Genomic DNA, 17,485 nt, shown 5'->3' with positions numbered 1-17,485 from the left:
AGAGTCCATCTACTAACAATCTCTCTACCGAGTGTTGATAACGCTTTAACAGTTATTCTTATATCAATGTTCAAATATTCTTTTTATTCCTCCATCTCCAATGGACATAACTTGGTTACTGTTCTTGTCAGGACAACACTACTTGTCTTTATTTCCCTTTGTCGGCGTCTTTTCGCACAAGTTGCTACTGTTGAAGTTGTCTTGACTTTCACTGTCCGTACATATCCGTCTCGGCTTGGGATAACTTCAACGACACGCGCTAGCGACCATTTTACTATCGAGTAGTTCTCATCTGCAAGGAGTACCAAGTCTCCAACTTTCAGATTTCTGTTGGGAATATTCCATTTTCTTCGTTCCAGCAGTGTGGGTAAGTACTCTTTTGTCCATCTCGCCCAGAATACGTTGCTTAGATATTGTGCTTGTCAACACTGTCGGTTGGCGTACACATCATCCTTCTTAAAGGTACCTGGAAGCAGACTGGGACTTAGTCGTAGGTGAAGAAGATGATTGGGTGTTAAAGGAAGATCATCGTCTGGGCTATCGCTATTGCGCGTGAGTGGCCTGCTATTTAAGATGTTCACGACTTCCGCCATTATGGTTGAAAGAACTTTGTCACTGACTAATTAGAGACCTTACGCAAGAGGACGGGACGAGTGTTGAGGACGGCAAAATGTTATGTGTGACACGCGCGACCTTTGATTTTGACGCAATTTCCGGTTCACGCTGCCGTAATCTTGCCGTCCTGTCGCGGTCGACAACGTTGAAGCACTGAATCCGACGTTGTGAGTATATTTACCTGAATATTCGTGGTTATTTTAACTATATTCCCATAAAATTTGTATCTTTATTTACTAAAGGTCATATGTATTTACGAAAAAAAATTTACCTTAAACATTTGTTTTGAAATATTTGTTACTGAAATGTTGTATCTTTGTGTACATAAAATAAATCACAATTTTAGATTTCCGCAAAATAAAATTCAAAAATTTTTTCTATAACATTTTCAATTTGGGAACGAATAGTTATTGATTTAAAATTACTTCATTGGCATTCTTTATTAGTTTTTTCGTTTCGTTTTTCAGGGAATTAAAATTACTTTTTTTTTCAGATGGAGTGGAAGTCAGAACATGACTTATTACTTTTACAGGAAATTGTTGTATCTGAACCATATCGGTTTAAGCCATCAACAAGAGAGAGGGGACAAGTTTGGGATGAAATCGCAGAGCGTTTAAATGCATTTGCTGGGAAACTCAAGCAAAAAAGGTCGGTGAGAGATAGATATAATTGCTGGCAAAAACATACAAGAAGAAAATAGCTGATGAAGAAAAAGACACTGGTATATCACCAGAAATGACTGAAGAAGACCACATCCTAGAGGAGATAGTTGCTAAATTTGAAGAGTGTGAAACAGAAAACAAAGGAGATAAAAAAAAAAGAACAGGACAGAGGAAAAGCTATCGAGATGAGACAAAGATCGATGAAGAAACTAAGTACTCCAGTTATTGTTTTCACAGTCCAGTTATAGTTTTAACACTACATTCATTTCATGTTGGACAGTCCAGTTATAGTTTCCACGGTCTAGTTTCACTTATTTTGCACAGTCCAGTTATAGTTTTCACAGTTTAGTAGTTTTTTGTTTTTGTTTTTCACAGTCCAGTTACAATTTTTGGAGCCTCATTATTTTCAAGCTAGAACCCAGCTCTCTTAGACCGTTCTTAGTGCCCAATCCACTCTCGATCATTCTCTCGGTCTGCCATATTGTTATCGTTTTGCATCGTATTGTTATATTTTCGTCATGGATTCTATCATAAAACAAGCTGTACAAGAGGAACTAAGGCTATAAACAGGGTCTGGTAGTTCTAGAGATCAAAATCAAAGTAGCGATGCTGAAAGTGCGAGGTCTTCACGTACAGCAAATCGTATCAGCACCTTGCTTCAAAGGATTACAGGAAGAGGTAAGAACCCATCACAACCACGTGCAGCTAAAGAACACAGGATTCAAGTAAGGTGGATTCACTATGATGCTCTTAAAAAGGCTTTCGTTCCTGTTCGTCAAAAGAATGGTGGGGGCCATCGATTCATTGCTAACCTCGATTCAGAGCCACTGACATTACAAAGTCTCGGAAAAAAAGCGTCCAGCCTTTTTTTCCCACAAGAATATAACAGTTTTGCTGGGAACCTGGACGAAATGTCAGTAGCCATTTGTGACACAACAGAAAGACCCGTTTTCCAATTACCTGGAAATGGAACAGTAGATGAATATTTGAAAGCAAATGGCCTGTATCCTTCATCTTCTTACTTCTACTTACGCACTCAACCTAAGAGCTGTATACAAGATGAGCTTGTGAATATACAAGATGCTTTTGAGAATATACAAGATGCTTTTGAGAATGACAGGACTGATGAGTTTGAGACTGAAATTGGCCGTGATACAACATTGGCAACAAATGAAAGCTCTGGTGAAAAAGGCAATGAAATCTTGGTAGACCAGAGTACTTCAAGGGTTGTTTGTGAAAAATTTGGTGCACCTACCAAGCAGGCCTAACATGTATTCGATGTGAACAGGATGAAGAGTATGCTGAAAGCCTAGCAGGAGGAGTACTAGCAGAACCAATATAAGACATGTTTAATAACTGTTTGAACCTACATGTACTGTATTCCATATTCTTCTGCCTGTTTGTAGCAAACACTATTTAATAATTCAGAGGACCTTTTCAGCTTCCTTGATTAGTTTCATGTAGAGATCAAATCCCTCCCTGGCATTGTTTGGTTCATTTAGTCGATATTCATCCATGATAATAGAAGCAAATTCTTTGAAATCTGCACTGTAATCATCAAGAGTCATTGTTGTGTTATCAAATTCATCTACTTCATGTGGATCTGTGTCTACTTTGTAATCAATTGTGTTGTACAAATGGGGAAGAAAATACATGCAGTCAGGTCGCCCTCTTGGTCCACTGCTGTTTCCAAATTTACTGGAAGAAATTAGACGTTGGTTCCATAATTCAGCAACTTGGTGCAATTCTTTCCTTAGAATGTTCATAAAGCAAAATCTAATACAATCAATATGAATAGGATCTGAAGAATCATATAAGCCCATGTCAGTTAGGTCTTTGAAAAAGTTCATCCACCACCCAGGGCCATCCTTTATTAAATGAGACCAGAATGCCTCAATTCTTTGATTTGATGTGGATCTACCAATAGTGAAAGATCCCATTCCATTAATAGCATCATCATGCAATGCCATGAGGCACGTGTGTATTGCTTCTATTACACTATTCTCTGTCCCATCATCTGACCTCATTCCCTTTGGTATACTACCCAATTGTTTTACAGAATCTAGGTAGTATTTTGCAATGACCTGGTTTTCATTTGTAGGACCAATTTCAAGCCAAATTAACCTCCTTGAAAATCCATCGATGCATCCATGTATACTGAATCCATAGGGCTTTAATTTATCATGGCCATCAATATGCCAAATGAAATTTGGTCCTTTTGCATGATACAGTCTCCTGCGTAGCCTCTTCTTTTTCCTACTGTCTACTCCCTCAGGGTCCAGTTCCCTCATCATGTACATCACTTTTTCTCCCTTGGTCACCACACCTTTCTTTTTCAATCTCGCCCACATCTTGCGATATCCAACAAAACACCCACTTCCTGAGAGTTCATCTTCAATAGCACTCTTTAACTCTTCATTAGATACATTTTCTCTTCTTGACAACGCAGACATTCAGTGAGGATGTTGATTTCGATTATCCTGACGCTGGACTTGTTTCTGTTGTCTTTCCTTGATCTTGAGAATTACTTTCGCGCGCGTCGTCATTTTTTGGTTTCACCTTATCGCATAAGGCGGTGTGGTGCTATACCGCGCAATTTTGATATACACGGGTAGACTGGCAGTGTTTGGCCATGTGCCCAGATTTTTGACATATAAAACATTTGGCCTTTCGGCGAACTATCGCTCGGCGCGAAGGTGGATCGTTGTAAACATCGCATTTGACTGACGGATGCTGTTTCTTGCAAAAGGTGCAGTAGTTATTTTGGGTTTTCTCGACTAATAAAGCCGATGCTGTGAACTGCCTTTCTGGTCTAGTAATTTTGTTTGGAGACTGAGCGGCGCCAGTGCTGTTATCTCGGTTATCTGACACCTTCATTGTCGCGCATCTCTCTCTCGCTGCGAGCTCTAGTTTGATTGCATTCAATAATTCATCGATTTTCCATGTTTTTTCTTTGCTGAATCCACGACTTATGATCAATCTTAAATCTGTTGGAATCTTACTCATGATTTTTGGTGCTAGCAAGCTTCCATAGGTCTCTGGCTTGATTCCAAGCGAGTTGAGGCTTCGCACATTTACTTCTATTTTATCGTATAGTTTTCTAAGCTTTGAAATCTGTTTTACTTCGTTTACCGATGGAAGCTTCAGCAAAGAATCCATGTGGCTTGCGATAAGTAATTGTGGATTGGCAAATCTATCTACGAGAATATCGACCGCCACTTTGTAATTCTCCCTAGTTAAAGAAATGCCTTCGTTTGCCGAAGCACAACTGCCATGTAAACAACGCCTCAGATAGTTGAATTTATAGACATATTTAATATCAGTGCAAGTACGGTAGCTGAAGAAATATATCACATCAAACCAATACTTTCCTAAGCTACTGTCATCCTGTGAAATGGCATAACCTTCAAAAATGGAGCACGTTTCTAGGCCAAATGCCAAGTTTCCGAAATGCATCGGGTCTATCGATGCCAGAATTTATTGCATAAACAGACCATCCGTCGGCCAAGCAGAGTTCTACAGAGGAGATAAAAGAATCAATCAGGATGTCTTGCAGCCAACCTGATTACTGGAATCAGAAATTAGGAAATGTACAAGAGTTATTTTAGATTCCTGTTTCAGAAATCAGAAAACTGACTTTTAGGCACTGCCTAGGTGTATTGCATAGGTGAAAATACAAGTTTGAAGGAGACGATACTGGATTTTAGATTTGTTTCCCGAATCAGAAATCGCGTTCCTGTTTTCTGAATCACGAACCAAAACGACAAAATATCACGTGTAGGGGAGGGATGACCACTCGAAAATATTCTTACTTCCGGTATTCTTATCTGCCCTCTATCACCCTTCCCCCATGGTCCAATAGTTTTCGCTGTTGTTGAACTTCCGAACATGGAACCGTATTTCTCCCTAGACGGGAATGTATGTCACGTGAAAGAATAGTAGCGATCACGGATAACTGTGATTTAAAATACAAAGCACAATACAAAACAGTAGCTACGACAAACGTCACACTTTAAGCTATGAATTCAATATTTGGAATTAATTCCACGTAAACATGTTGGCTTAGAGATCCAACAGACACTCACATTTTCCCTGACGAGAATGGAGCTTTTCGAACGCTTGAAAGCTGCACCTTCTACGTCGTGGAGGTCGGAATTGCGTAACTTACATTTTCATAAAGTGGCTCTTCTGTAAATAATAATAATAATAATGTTTTTTATCTAGTTAAAACTAAAAAGCATGAGTGAATGCACCACAACTTAATTCGATTTTAACCCAGAATGCATCAGGGTTTTTATAAACAAAATGGCGTCCCACTGTGGATGTGTTGGATAGAAGTTTGCAAATTAAGCAACTCTCAGTCACAGCTGTACTGTGGCAAATATTTGTGTAAAAAACTTTTAAAAAATTTACCGAAAACTAAGTGATATTCAGTAATAGCGAGGCAAGAGGGATGTTTTATCTTTAAATGATCACTACTTGCACGTGTGTTTACCTGTTTTAATTGCGCATGCTCAATTATTACATTCACATTAATCAACATAAATTGACATACATATGTGGATATGTAACAAGGGCCTTTCTGTTTAGAGGAAGAAGAATTATGCGATTCTGAGTTGCATTCGGGGTGAGTGTTTCAATTGTTCGTATTATACACACTTCAAAAGCAAGCAAGTGCAAATTCACTCAAAATCACGTGATAAAAACTTTTTCTGTAGTATTCATGTCCAAGTTTTGCCTAACTCTGGACTTAAAAATACGCTTTTGATTTTACCTTCGTGTATATTACCATTGGGTACTTTTCCTTTTCTCTTTCTATTGATTCCAACAAAATTCTGACAGCCTACTTTGTTACGATGGTTCTTTGCAAAGCTCTTCTCTAAGCTCCTGGCTGTGTTTTCTTGTTTCTCTGTTCGGTTCTCTATGACTTTTTTCCGTGCGAGATTTCTCCATTCTCTTTTATTGAAGTTTGTCTACCATGTTTTAATTTCAAGATTTCTTTGTTGGGGGCAAGAAAGCTTGTTGTGTTTGTGTTATATATGTAGAAAATATACATTGGGTTTCCTGTGTTACGAACATGCGCTGTAAGAGAGAGAATAAAGAGTTGAAGACCACGTGCAGTCTAACTCAAGTTTCTAGTACCTTATTCCTAGATTAAAGTACCTTTTCCCAGGGATACAACAATTCTGGCGACGAGGATGGGATGCTATCGTGGAATTGAAGTATTTGTTTAGGTTTCTACGAGTTCAAGTCAAGTTAACTGGAATTATTTGGTACTTTGTCGATCGTCATGGCTTCGGGATTCCTTGGTTCAATTGGAGAGTTTGACCCGACGTTTGAGTTATTCTCATCCTATCTGGAAAGATTAGAGCGGTTTTTTTTATTGCCAATGATGTTGGAAAAGTTGCATGGGATGCTTCTGAAGCTGTAAGGAAGGCAGCGGATCAAAAAAAGGGTCGCTGTTATGATTTCTATCATCGGTAGGAAAGCCTACAATACACTGAGAGACTTGTGTACACCATCGCCGGCAAAGGACAAGACTTTCAACGAACTCTGTACAATTTTACGTGAGCACTACAAGCCAAAAATTTCATCAATGTGTTCAAGGAGAAACTTAGTCTGTATCAGAATTTAGTGCTCGATTACGACGCCTGGCTTCCGACTGTAATTTTGGAACCAAACTTGAGAGATCACTTAGAGATCAGTTTATTAGTGGAATGCGAAACCCAGACACAAGAAAAAAATTGCTTGATCAAGACCGATCATTTCAAGAAGCTCTAAGGTCGCAATTTCTGACGACATGGCCCAAAGCGAGACTGCCTTATTTCAGAGACAAGGTGGATCGACGATGACTGTTAAATGCTGTATACAAGCCTCGTGGTTCTTTCCGGGGACGCAGAAAACAAGCCACTTCAGCACCTAAAGAGTTTCATCAAAGTTTCAAGGTAAAGAGTACCCTACGAGCAGAGTCTCCTTTTAACTCCTCTACGGGCGAGAGAAGGAAAGGAGACTCTGCAGAAATCGTGTATAATGTTATTTGAGCATGCGCAGCGGTTGCTAAGAAACTAACTCGTTCCCAAGCTCACTCGTTGTATAAATGCTTTCGGGTTCCGGTCCGAACGCGCTTGCTGCTTCAAAACAAAACATGTTTTTTTGAGTCATGACCTCAGTGAAAACCCCTACGAAAATTTTGCATAAAAAAGATTTCAAGTCTCCATATACTCCAATTAAGATTGGAAAACGAAGTAACTTATCGAGCGAAAAAGATTCTTTTTGCTTGAGTTGTGGAACTTGCCTTTCAAGCGTCAAAGCCACGTTCAATCTCACTTCATGCAAACGTCTTCTTGAGCAGCTCCAGGAACTGATCGAATACCCAGTTGATTTAAACGTACAGTCTTGCAGAGTATGCCGACCTTGTGGTCGAAAGATGGAAACGCTAGCTAAGAAATCTTTAGTTCTTAATACAGAACTACATGCCTTGCGAGCCAAATTCAACTCTTCATCAAAAGGTGTGATATCACAACGTGACAAGCAAAAAACTCCTGAGAATTTCATCAAACGATGCGCCAAAATTACTCCTGAACAACCCCAAAAGCGATTGAAAGGGAAACTTTTTACATATACATCCAATGAAGAATCAGATCTCTCTGTTACACCATTGGCAGATCAAAACAGTTGTAATGTGCTTCCTGACAACCCCGGCGTCGTGGCAGATGAAGCGAAGGGAAATACCACCACTGTTGAGGTAAGTTTCGATCACTCTGAAATACTCCGAAAAGTAAATGGTGCTTTGTAATAAATAATGATAAAAGAAAAAAAAAGATAACGATAACGGTATTAAATAAAACTTACCGAATAGTAACTCGTATATTTCAATATCTCGGAAAAAGGTGAGATTATATTCAATGACATTTTAAAATTTCGAATATCACATATGCGCATGTAGAATAGTATAATTCAGGTTCATTATTCTTCATTGTCAAAACGTATATGAATTCATTGCATTCCAATTTTCTTTATTGTACAGGTCAACATAAACTTTCCTTCTGGAAGTAGAAAGATAATATTGACAGACAACATTTCCACAATAGTTATGTATTTGGCACTTGGGACCTACAAGTTGGGTTTTAGTAAGGCACTTGGTACTCCTGGCCTAAAGACCATTATTCAGGACTTATTCACTGATGCAATGGATAAAGAGTGTGAACACTTATGCAAGAAATCCACTGGCTGTATTCTCAAGAAAACACAGCATAATACACTGGCCAAGTTCACTTTGAAAAAGTTTGATGAAGAATTTAAGGAAATGGCACCAATCACTGCCACTGTGTTAGTTACCCTTTGTAAGTCAAGAAGATCCAGAAAGGATGCAGCTGATCACAATGTTGTTGCAACCATTTCTTCAATTATTCTTTACTCAAGATGTCCAGATATGTCAGCATTGGCTTACAGACTTGGAATTCTTTTAAGGCATGCTGGTACTGGGACAATGGTGTGTTTAGATATATATGTAGAAAAATTTCTTATTCTCGAATTTAAGATGATGAAAAAATTTCTTGCTAATCCTCCATTATGTTATCAAATGTACCAGTAAATTAATACTGCATTTCATTAAATCATTAAAGCAAACATAACTAATAATACAATGATCAGTATTGATTTTACATGAAGCAAATATAACTAATAATACAATGATCAGTATTGGATTTACATGAAGTGGAGTCAAGAAATATTTCACCAGTCAACTATTCACTTGCATTTTTCAACAATATTTTGATATCATTGCTTATATTAGGGCTTAGAAATTCTCCACAAACATGGATTGACTGTTTCTCAAAAAGCCCTTTCTTTGAAAGCTAAGGAATTGGGTGCCTGCTGTGATGAAAAGGTTTACTCTTGGAAAGAGAAATGTTTGGCAGGAAAAGAACAAGAAAAATGTTTGTCAAATATTAAAAAAAGCTTGGAGGAGATTGCTTACTTGCGTGAAATGCCAACAGTGAATGAAGTAGAAAAGTACCTCAAGGAATATTCCATTATGAATGAAAACATGTCACAGGATAGCATGGAACAGGTATCTTCCCAGTTCAAAGATGACTTTGAAACTCTCAATATCAGTGAATTGAATCTGTGTTGCAATCAACCAGAATCAAGTTCTTTGTTGCAAAATATTTGTTCCAATCTTGATGCCAAGAAAGAAGTTATTCACCAGTGCTTGAAAGGAATGGTGGAGTCAGCAACAAAACCCCATGTCAGCTTGATTGACGCGGTTGAACACCAGCTGGAAAGTATAAAACCTACACTCCCCTATCAGATAGTGGGAGACAATGTAGACCTTGATGTTAAAGTACGACACATGAGTAAAGAGAATGGAAACAAATCAATGCATTTCTTCAATTTAGTAGCCTTTAAAGACTATGTTACTGGAAATGAACTCCCTCACAAGAACTTAAAAACCTTGGCTGATGTCCCAATTGCATCATTCCTACCAGCTACAGTGGACTTGGTGAAACTGAAAACTGACTTTGTCATCCTATGGTCACATGTGATTGTCAAGCACTTCAGGGGTCTTTCATTCCTCAAGAATTGTGTGATATATCATACCCCATACCAATATAGTGAAATAATGACAAAACCAGTTGAAGAGGTAATATTATTTTAGCATTCATGCAACTGTCATCAAATGATAGGGAATTAATAATAATAATAATAATAGTAATAATAATAATGATGATGATGATGAAGGTCAGCAAGGCGATCAAAGAACTTGTGGGCTATAACACCCAATCCATTGCTCTTTGGGTGCAGAAGTCTGTTTTAACAAGTTCGCTTCACATTGCACAAAATGTCAAGATTCTAAACTGAACATCATTTAATTAATATAAATATTTATATATATATATATATATATATACTGCAGTTTGCATAAACTTGGACCACTTGTGTATATATACAAGATTATCAAAAGTATATCACAAATTAAGGCAGGTCATCCCTGATATTTTTTTCAGAAAGCCCTAGTGAAATACAACTCGAAAACAATATCAGGATTGATATCCCATAATTTTTGATATACTTTCAATATACTTGTATATATGCACAAAATGGTCAAAGTTTGTGCAAACCGCAGTATGTATATATGTATATGGAATTAATTAGAATTTGCACTATATTTACTAGGATTTCATTCATCAGTATGTTGTATTATTTTGAGACATAATTTCTTTTTTTACTTCCAAATTTATATGATTTTACCTTGTTTTTTAGGTTCCACTAGGAGTTATGGCCAAGAATGAAAGCAAAAACGAGGACATGGTGGATATCTTAGAGACCATACAACAGAAATATGTTCCATTCATACAATCAGACTCAAAATCAAAGACTCAAGCCGACTTGTTATTCTTTGTTGGAGACCAATTAACTGAAGAACGTGCTCGAAACATCCAGAGGGCTAGAGCTGATGATGAGACCGAGATGGAGAGGATTGATAGTGTGGCCAAAAAACGAAGATTGGCATTCAATAAGAACAGCATATAAGGTATTCAATATAAGTTATTTCATGGTGTTGCCATAGAAACGCCCACAGGTCAAGACAATCAAACTGACTGCACTATTACTAATATAGTAATAATAATAATAATGATAATAATGATAATGATAATAATGCATCTTTATTGATACTGATTAAAGAACAAATCAATATAATAAATATAAATTTTACGAATATATAAAAAATAAATTTTATTTTTTTGTAATTTCTGCTCAACAAGAGATGTAAAAGAATAGGAAACGCCATTTTTTATTAATTTAGGGAATTCACATTAGGAAGTATCCTGACAGCAGACCATTGATGTTCTTTTGCCTTCAGCATTTTTTTTTTTTTTTTTCAAACCAACTGGTGTAATATAAAAGCAATAGGATGTACTCAGTGCTAAATAATTCTTGTAATATCATTGCAGGCTGTAGTTTCCATTCTGAGAAAGGAAGGGTCACAGTCCGACTGGGGAACTTACACATCAAACGCTGTGATAATGGGTAATTTCAATGCCTCAAAGGATGTTGAGTCAGAACACTATGATCAAATTAGAGAATTCATGTCCATAGAAACTGATGCATTTATTGTATCAGCTACACTACATCACTTTGGTATAAGTAGTCCTGATGACACATTGGTTGAAAATAAACCACCAAAAGGTCTTCAGAAAGCTAGCTGTTTGGAAAAGAGAATATGGCTTCATAATCAAATTGATGCAATGTTTCACCAGTATGTTTCTGACAGTTTTTCCTCCCTGAGCAAGACAAAGAATTCAATTGAAGCCCAAACAGCTACAGCACAAGAGAAACCCAGATTGTCTTGCAGAAGTAATGGATGTTTCTTTGTATATCCAAAGTGCAGATTGAACCATGAGGAGGTTCATGGTATCACCATTGAAGATTCCACACGATCTCCTGTCTCAGAAGAAAAGTCTCAAGAGGAAAAAAAGGATGTAAAAGACGACTTCATTGTCAATTATAGCTGCCTTCACATTGCCTTAGGGCTTTTGCTTCGAAATGCTGAAGACTCAGTAAAAGAAGGAGATGGTGAACGCCTCATACGAGTATGGAAGTTTCTTACATATATCTTTCGCCTGAAGGGGCATAACAAATATGCTTTGGCTGGACTTCGTCTTATAGCTTCATTAGAGGGTCTCCTTACTCCTCACCAGGCCCACAGACTTACTTGGAACAGATTTGCAGGGAAAAAAGAAGGGCAAGGAACAAGAATATCACGAGATCTCAGAGTTGAACAGCTAAACAAGATAGCAAAGGAAGAAATAAGAGCGCTAGGCTTTCCAAATATAAATGAAGATAGTGTCATGAATACAACAAGAGCCACAGCAGCCATTGAAGAAATGCAGGTGCAAGCAAGGAAAGACCTTGGAATGAGTTCCAGATCTGGATACCATTGCAACAAGAGATCAATCCAAACCTTTCAATGTATCCTGGAAACAAGTCCATAACAAAGCCAAAATTTTCAAATTCCAGCCTGGGAGGAAGTTTCTAGTGTGTCCCAACCTGAGTAGGGAAATATTTGCAGATCTTTCACCTAAAGGCCTGCAGAGGTGGATCAAAAAACACAGAAATCGATGGCACAGGCAAAATATTCACCGTTACGATATTTATTAGTCCAAGTGAATGACAATGGGTGTTCACAAAAGGCCTTGCAATGATTTCATACCAGAATTTGAATGAATTATCAACTTGATTTATTAATTCAGTTTAAAAATGAAAAAAGAATATTTTCTTCTCATGATTAACAAACAAGGTTCAGTTGTTATTTTGAGAAAGAAGTAAATATATCAAGGTGATATTTTTTTCAAAAGTTATTTATATGGCAAACCAATAATTTTTGTGGAGGCCGAACAGTGAATTGCAAATAGTGTTTGTTATAGAGTTTATACATTGTTTTGTTATAGAGTTTAAATATGTATATGTATATATATAAATATGTAAAATAAGTGTAATTTCGAAAGTGCTCTAGATTACACCTGATTTCAAAATAGTGCGAACTCTCGGGATTTTCAGTTTCGGTCGATCTTCGGCACTCGACCGACATCACTCGACGGCTTGGTAACCAGGCACGGCTCGATGGTCGACCAGAAAGGTGAAAATGGATTCCGAAAGCTCATCTGATTGCCCAAAAAGAAACGTTCTTATTCATTTCAAAACTCGAGAGGGAAAAGCAGATGGAGAGCCCATAGCATCACTTTTCAATGAAGAGGCCTTTCAATCAATTAAATTCCTAAAATCCGAGATGAAAAAGGTACTTTACGACGTGTTGTCAATGGATCAAGACGAGGAAAAGGAAACCGTAATACTTATAGATGCACTATATTATGTTATGAAAGCAAAACGAAACTTTCCGCTTGTTTCCATCTTAAATGAAGCTGGTATAAGACAAGCGTTGAAGGAATATCCTCAAATGCAGAAAAACGGTCATCGCAGTACAGCTTTGCTTCGCTTTGCTTGTGACTGGCACAAGAAAGGTAGGAAACTTGATAATTACCTTTTCAAGCTAACAATCTATTAGGCTAGCTATTAGGCAATCTACTGGCTAGTATGGAGAAAAGAGGATTGGGGAGAGGGGGGCTAGGATTGGAAAAATATGAGACTAGTATGCAAAAGAAAAAAGTGGGAGGGCTATATTGTAGCCTACACCGTCTCCGGGGTTCCCATGTGGTATATTATTAAATAAAAAGGTTCTTGAAACGAATTCTGTTTAGTAATTTTTAATGTGAAAGGTTTTTTCTTAATAATTTATAGGAGAAGCAGTTCAAACAAGATCCTCACCAAGGAACAAGGTTGGTCAAAGCAATTGTGAATCACCAAATAAAGAAATCCCAAATTACAAGATACGAATTGAAGTACATGCTGGAGTTAACCTAACTAAAAATACTGCAGATGGACCAATTCACACTATCTATAATGTTAACTCAAAGGAAAACCTTACTGTCATCAAGAAGCTTGTAAGAGAAAAGGTACCTGGTGCATGCTTAAGAGCTGGATTCTTCTGGTTACAACCAAAAAATGTGAAGCCTCTTCACACACTTCACTCAGACCATGATTTGGAAACAGCAAAAGATGCCTACCGTGATGACATTATGGGCTTTGTTTAAGTGTTGCGCCTGGCTACTGTGGTTGAAAGTGGTAATTAAGGAAATTATTTATACACCCAATTTATTGATTCAGAAAAACAACATTAAAGTTCATTTTAATCAAATTTTTTTAGATTTTTATTTATTTATGACACAATTTATTGAAAAAAAGTGAGACAAAATTTGCACTTGTCCTTTCACTATAATTGCACAAACAGGGTTGCCACTGACCTTGAAAAGTCAGTAAAATCAATTTTTTTTTCAAGGTCAGGGAATTGTCAGGAAATTTTACATTTGGTCATTTAAAAAAATGTGAAAATGGTCAAAAATTCAGGGAATTTTGTTTTACGAGGTGAGTGGGAACCATGTTTAATGATTATTTTATGTTTTCTTAGATGGAGAAAGAATACAAAAAACAAAGCGTTCACTTGTCCCAAGTGCATCCAATGTTGGATCTAAGAGCTCACTTGAATGTATTCCTGTTGATATTGATGGAGATGCTGAGGAATTTGATGATGAAGCATTTACCAAATTTCAAAAAACAGTTTCTGGGAGCAAAACTACACTAAAAGATAATAATGCTGAATGGAATAAAATTCACATTGAAAAGTCAAATGTGACTGCCAAAATGACCTGCCCTCTTACAGAGTTATTTACAGCCTTGAAATAATAGTATACGCTGCTCTAAATATAAATTGACGAACCTAGGAAGAGTCATCGCTTGTGTCACATGTTTCAGAGATGTCCGGGAAGTAGAAATCATCCCATTTCAAAATAGTAAGGTCATCAAAATCCTTAACTATGTCAATGTCTGCAAAAATATCATTGACAACAGTTAATATTTCTAAGGCAACTTGCCTTTCTAGGATGGAAAAATTTTCCATCACATCTTGAACTGTAAATAATTGCTCCAAGTTATTGCCAAGTTCTTTAATGGTTTCATCATCTAGCATATTTTGAAGAAATCTGGACCCAAGAACAGAAGTTTTCGCACATGTTCATTCTTGATATCATTCAAAACAGAAATAAAGGTTTCTCTCTGTTCAGAAGACACTTGGCAACTCAGTATGTTGTGTTTCATATTCAACAAGTCAATTTCAACACTTTGATACAGCTCTGGGGGGCAAGAACCACAGGTACATTCTTTGGCAAAAATATCACAACAATTGTGTAAGACAGACATTTTCTTTGCTTTAACTCCAAAAAAATTTACTATGTCCAGACGACGACAATGTCCCTTATTTTTTATGAAGTCCCTCATTTTAGAATCACAGTGTCGGAGATGATAATTTCTGTAGTACAATACAGAAAGGACACTGCTACCATCCCTGCCTCCTCTTCCCACGGCTTGAACATAACACTCGAAATCCTCTGGAATTCCATAATGTAACACTCTATTGATGTCTGGGATATTTACACCCATCCCAAGCGCACTAGTAGCAATGACCAACCTTATTTGACCATTATGCTTTACAATGTCACTTAGGACTTTGTCCTTGATCCTTTGAGGAGTTCTTGCGGGATACATAGCAATATGCTCCACATGTGTTTCTGATAAGCATTGGAGAAGGGTGTCATAGATGTCCCCGCATTCTTTGAAGGAAGAACAGAAGACAATGGTTTTCTTGGTGTTCCTACCATTGTCTTTCAAGTCATTGATAAGCCAAGAAAAGGTCTTGTGAAGGTCACCCATTTTTGTTGGCCATTTCCACCACATATTTGATATTTTCTTTGTCAGGAGAAAGATAAACAACTTGCGTTTTCTGCATGTGAAGCATTTTTATAATTTTTTTCCTGGTTGTGGCACTTGCTGTGGCTGTCAAGCACAGTATTGGAGCTTTCACAATGGCTCGAATATTTCCAACCTGTGAATAAGCCACACGAAATGGTGATTTTCCTGACCCTGCAGTTCCCCTTTAAAGCAAAATAAAACAGCAAGTCATTAATGAATGATATAATGGATCGAAATGTAAGATTTTTGTTTTATTAAATGATTCCGACTTAGCTAGTATAGTATTCAACAATCAGATATTTGGCTAATAAATACATATTTTGCCAAAGAAGTTGGGCTTAGCACATACTAAATGATATAAAGAATTCACTATTAGCTTACCAATTAGCTACACAATGCGGTTCATCGACCACGACTCCAACTATGCGCTTCTCGAAAGTTTTGATGGTCAACAAACGACCAGCAAGCGTTTCTGGACTTGCAAAGCAGCTTGTAGCCCTAACTTTTGACAAGCGAATATTTGGTCGCTTATCAGTGCCTGGAGTGGAGCTATTACTACTAAGAGAGGATTCGTAGGGTATCGACTATTGTTTGCGGGATCGATTTTTTGTAGATGTTTCACCAACGGAATTACGAGCTGGAAAATATATGACTTTCCGTGACCTGTGGGAAGCGTAACGAACGTATCTTTGCCTTCCATGAAGCTTTCGAGAGATTTCCTTTGTTGGAGAGTTGGTTCGAATTGATTCTTACTTAATAAAACGTGCTTTAGAGCGCTTTCGAAATTATACTTGTTTAACATGCTTTCCGCCATTTTGCTGCACGATGCGGGCTCAATTTTGGTCATCGGCCATATCTTTTAAGGTATTAGGATAAGTTTACGACTACTATGCGCGCAAACTTAAATAACGCGCTGGCTTTATAGTATAACACGAACAAAGTATACATTTTCTGAAAGCTGAGTAAATATAGTTTATGAAGAAATTTTCAAAATACGATTTTTTTAATTGTTGTTCACATTATTGCCCTCGAAGCGAAATTTGACCATGCCTCAGTGAAAACGTTAACGGCCACGTACATTTTAAGCTATGTTTGCGAAAAATGGCTTAACATACTCAGGAGATAATAAGCTCAAAAAGGGTGTCCCAGATTTTTGATATCTGTTTTCTATCTCTCGCTATTTTTGATCAAAGTTCAGCGATCGCTTTTGGAGTGTTGTTTAGAGTAAAAAGCGTCATAACTTTGGAAAGAAATTAAATTTCAAAATTCGGAGACACCCTTTTTTGGATCATGAGTTACTTTATAAACCCTCCAAATTTTAAAAAAATCGAATGAAATCCAAGGGACTTTTAGCTTTTTAAAGTTGAGGTTTTAGCGGCAAAAAAGATTCGAGAAAAACACATTTCTTTGTTTGGAGCCGGAAGCTGCAGGGAGCCACGATGGTGTTGGCCAAAACACCTTGAGCCTTCCATTTTGTCATCACTTGTCAAATTATCTGGTGTTCTGGACGATCGCAATGTAGGATCCTTTTACAATGACAAAGGAGCATGACAGATGTGCATATATTAAGCGACGGTACATTTCCGGTCTTGATAAAGTCACGATTTCGAATTTTCTCAAAATTTTGGCTTTTCCAATCAAAAATTGCAAGAAGTTTCACAAACATATGAAAGATAACAGTTTAAAATTACGAAATTTAAAAAAAAATTTTTTTTTCCGAGCAATTCGTCATTTTTCGTATCCTAATACCTTAATGCAGGCTCACGCATCAAAACCGGTTTAAACCAGTACGAAACCTGAAATTATGCATCTCATTATCCAGATTCTTGGATAACGGCACTACA

At 37.3% G+C, this 17,485-nt stretch overlaps 3 protein-coding genes and 1 pseudogene across 3 annotated transcripts; 1 reads left to right on the top strand and 3 right to left on the bottom strand.

Moving 5' to 3' along the window:
- Nucleotides 1-2,701: 2,701 nt before the first annotated feature.
- Nucleotides 2,702-3,730, bottom strand: LOC148909320 (uncharacterized). The gene has a single exon (XM_089034082.1). The coding sequence runs from the start codon at nucleotides 3,728-3,730 to the stop codon at nucleotides 2,702-2,704; it is 1,029 nt and encodes a 342-aa protein (XP_088890208.1).
- A 130-nt stretch (nucleotides 3,731-3,860) lies between these two features.
- On the bottom strand, nucleotides 3,861-4,733 carry LOC148909319 (uncharacterized). Its single transcript, XM_089034081.1, has one exon. It carries the CDS (start codon nucleotides 4,731-4,733, stop codon nucleotides 3,861-3,863), a length of 873 nt encoding a protein of 290 aa, XP_088890207.1.
- A 2,704-nt stretch (nucleotides 4,734-7,437) lies between these two features.
- LOC148909318 (uncharacterized) lies at nucleotides 7,438-10,852 on the top strand (annotated as a pseudogene).
- Nucleotides 10,853-14,263: 3,411 nt separating this feature from the next.
- On the bottom strand, nucleotides 14,264-15,807 carry LOC116294939 (uncharacterized). Its single transcript, XM_031702635.2, has one exon. It carries the CDS (start codon nucleotides 15,624-15,626, stop codon nucleotides 14,856-14,858), a length of 771 nt encoding a protein of 256 aa, XP_031558495.2. The 5' UTR covers nucleotides 15,627-15,807; the 3' UTR covers nucleotides 14,264-14,855.
- Nucleotides 15,808-17,485: the final 1,678 nt, after the last annotated feature.

This window comes from Actinia tenebrosa, unplaced genomic scaffold, assembly GCF_029948245.1.
Source record: "Actinia tenebrosa isolate PJP-AT-01 unplaced genomic scaffold, QUT_ActTen_1.0 PGA_scaffold2__45_contigs__length_23673736, whole genome shotgun sequence".
NCBI classification, from domain to species: domain Eukaryota; kingdom Metazoa; phylum Cnidaria; class Anthozoa; order Actiniaria; family Actiniidae; genus Actinia; species Actinia tenebrosa.
This window is presented reverse-complemented; position numbering and strand designations above follow the sequence as displayed.

Bases quoted from the DNA above. Each gene is read 5' to 3' on its own strand.
- LOC148909320 (XM_089034082.1), bottom strand. From the start codon at position 3,730: ATGTCTGCGTTGTCAAGAAGAGAAAATGTATCTAATGAAGAGTTAAAG.
- LOC148909319 (XM_089034081.1), bottom strand. From the start codon at position 4,733: ATGCATTTCGGAAACTTGGCATTTGGCCTAGAAACGTGCTCCATTTTT.
- LOC116294939 (XM_031702635.2), bottom strand. From the start codon at position 15,626: ATGTGGTGGAAATGGCCAACAAAAATGGGTGACCTTCACAAGACCTTT.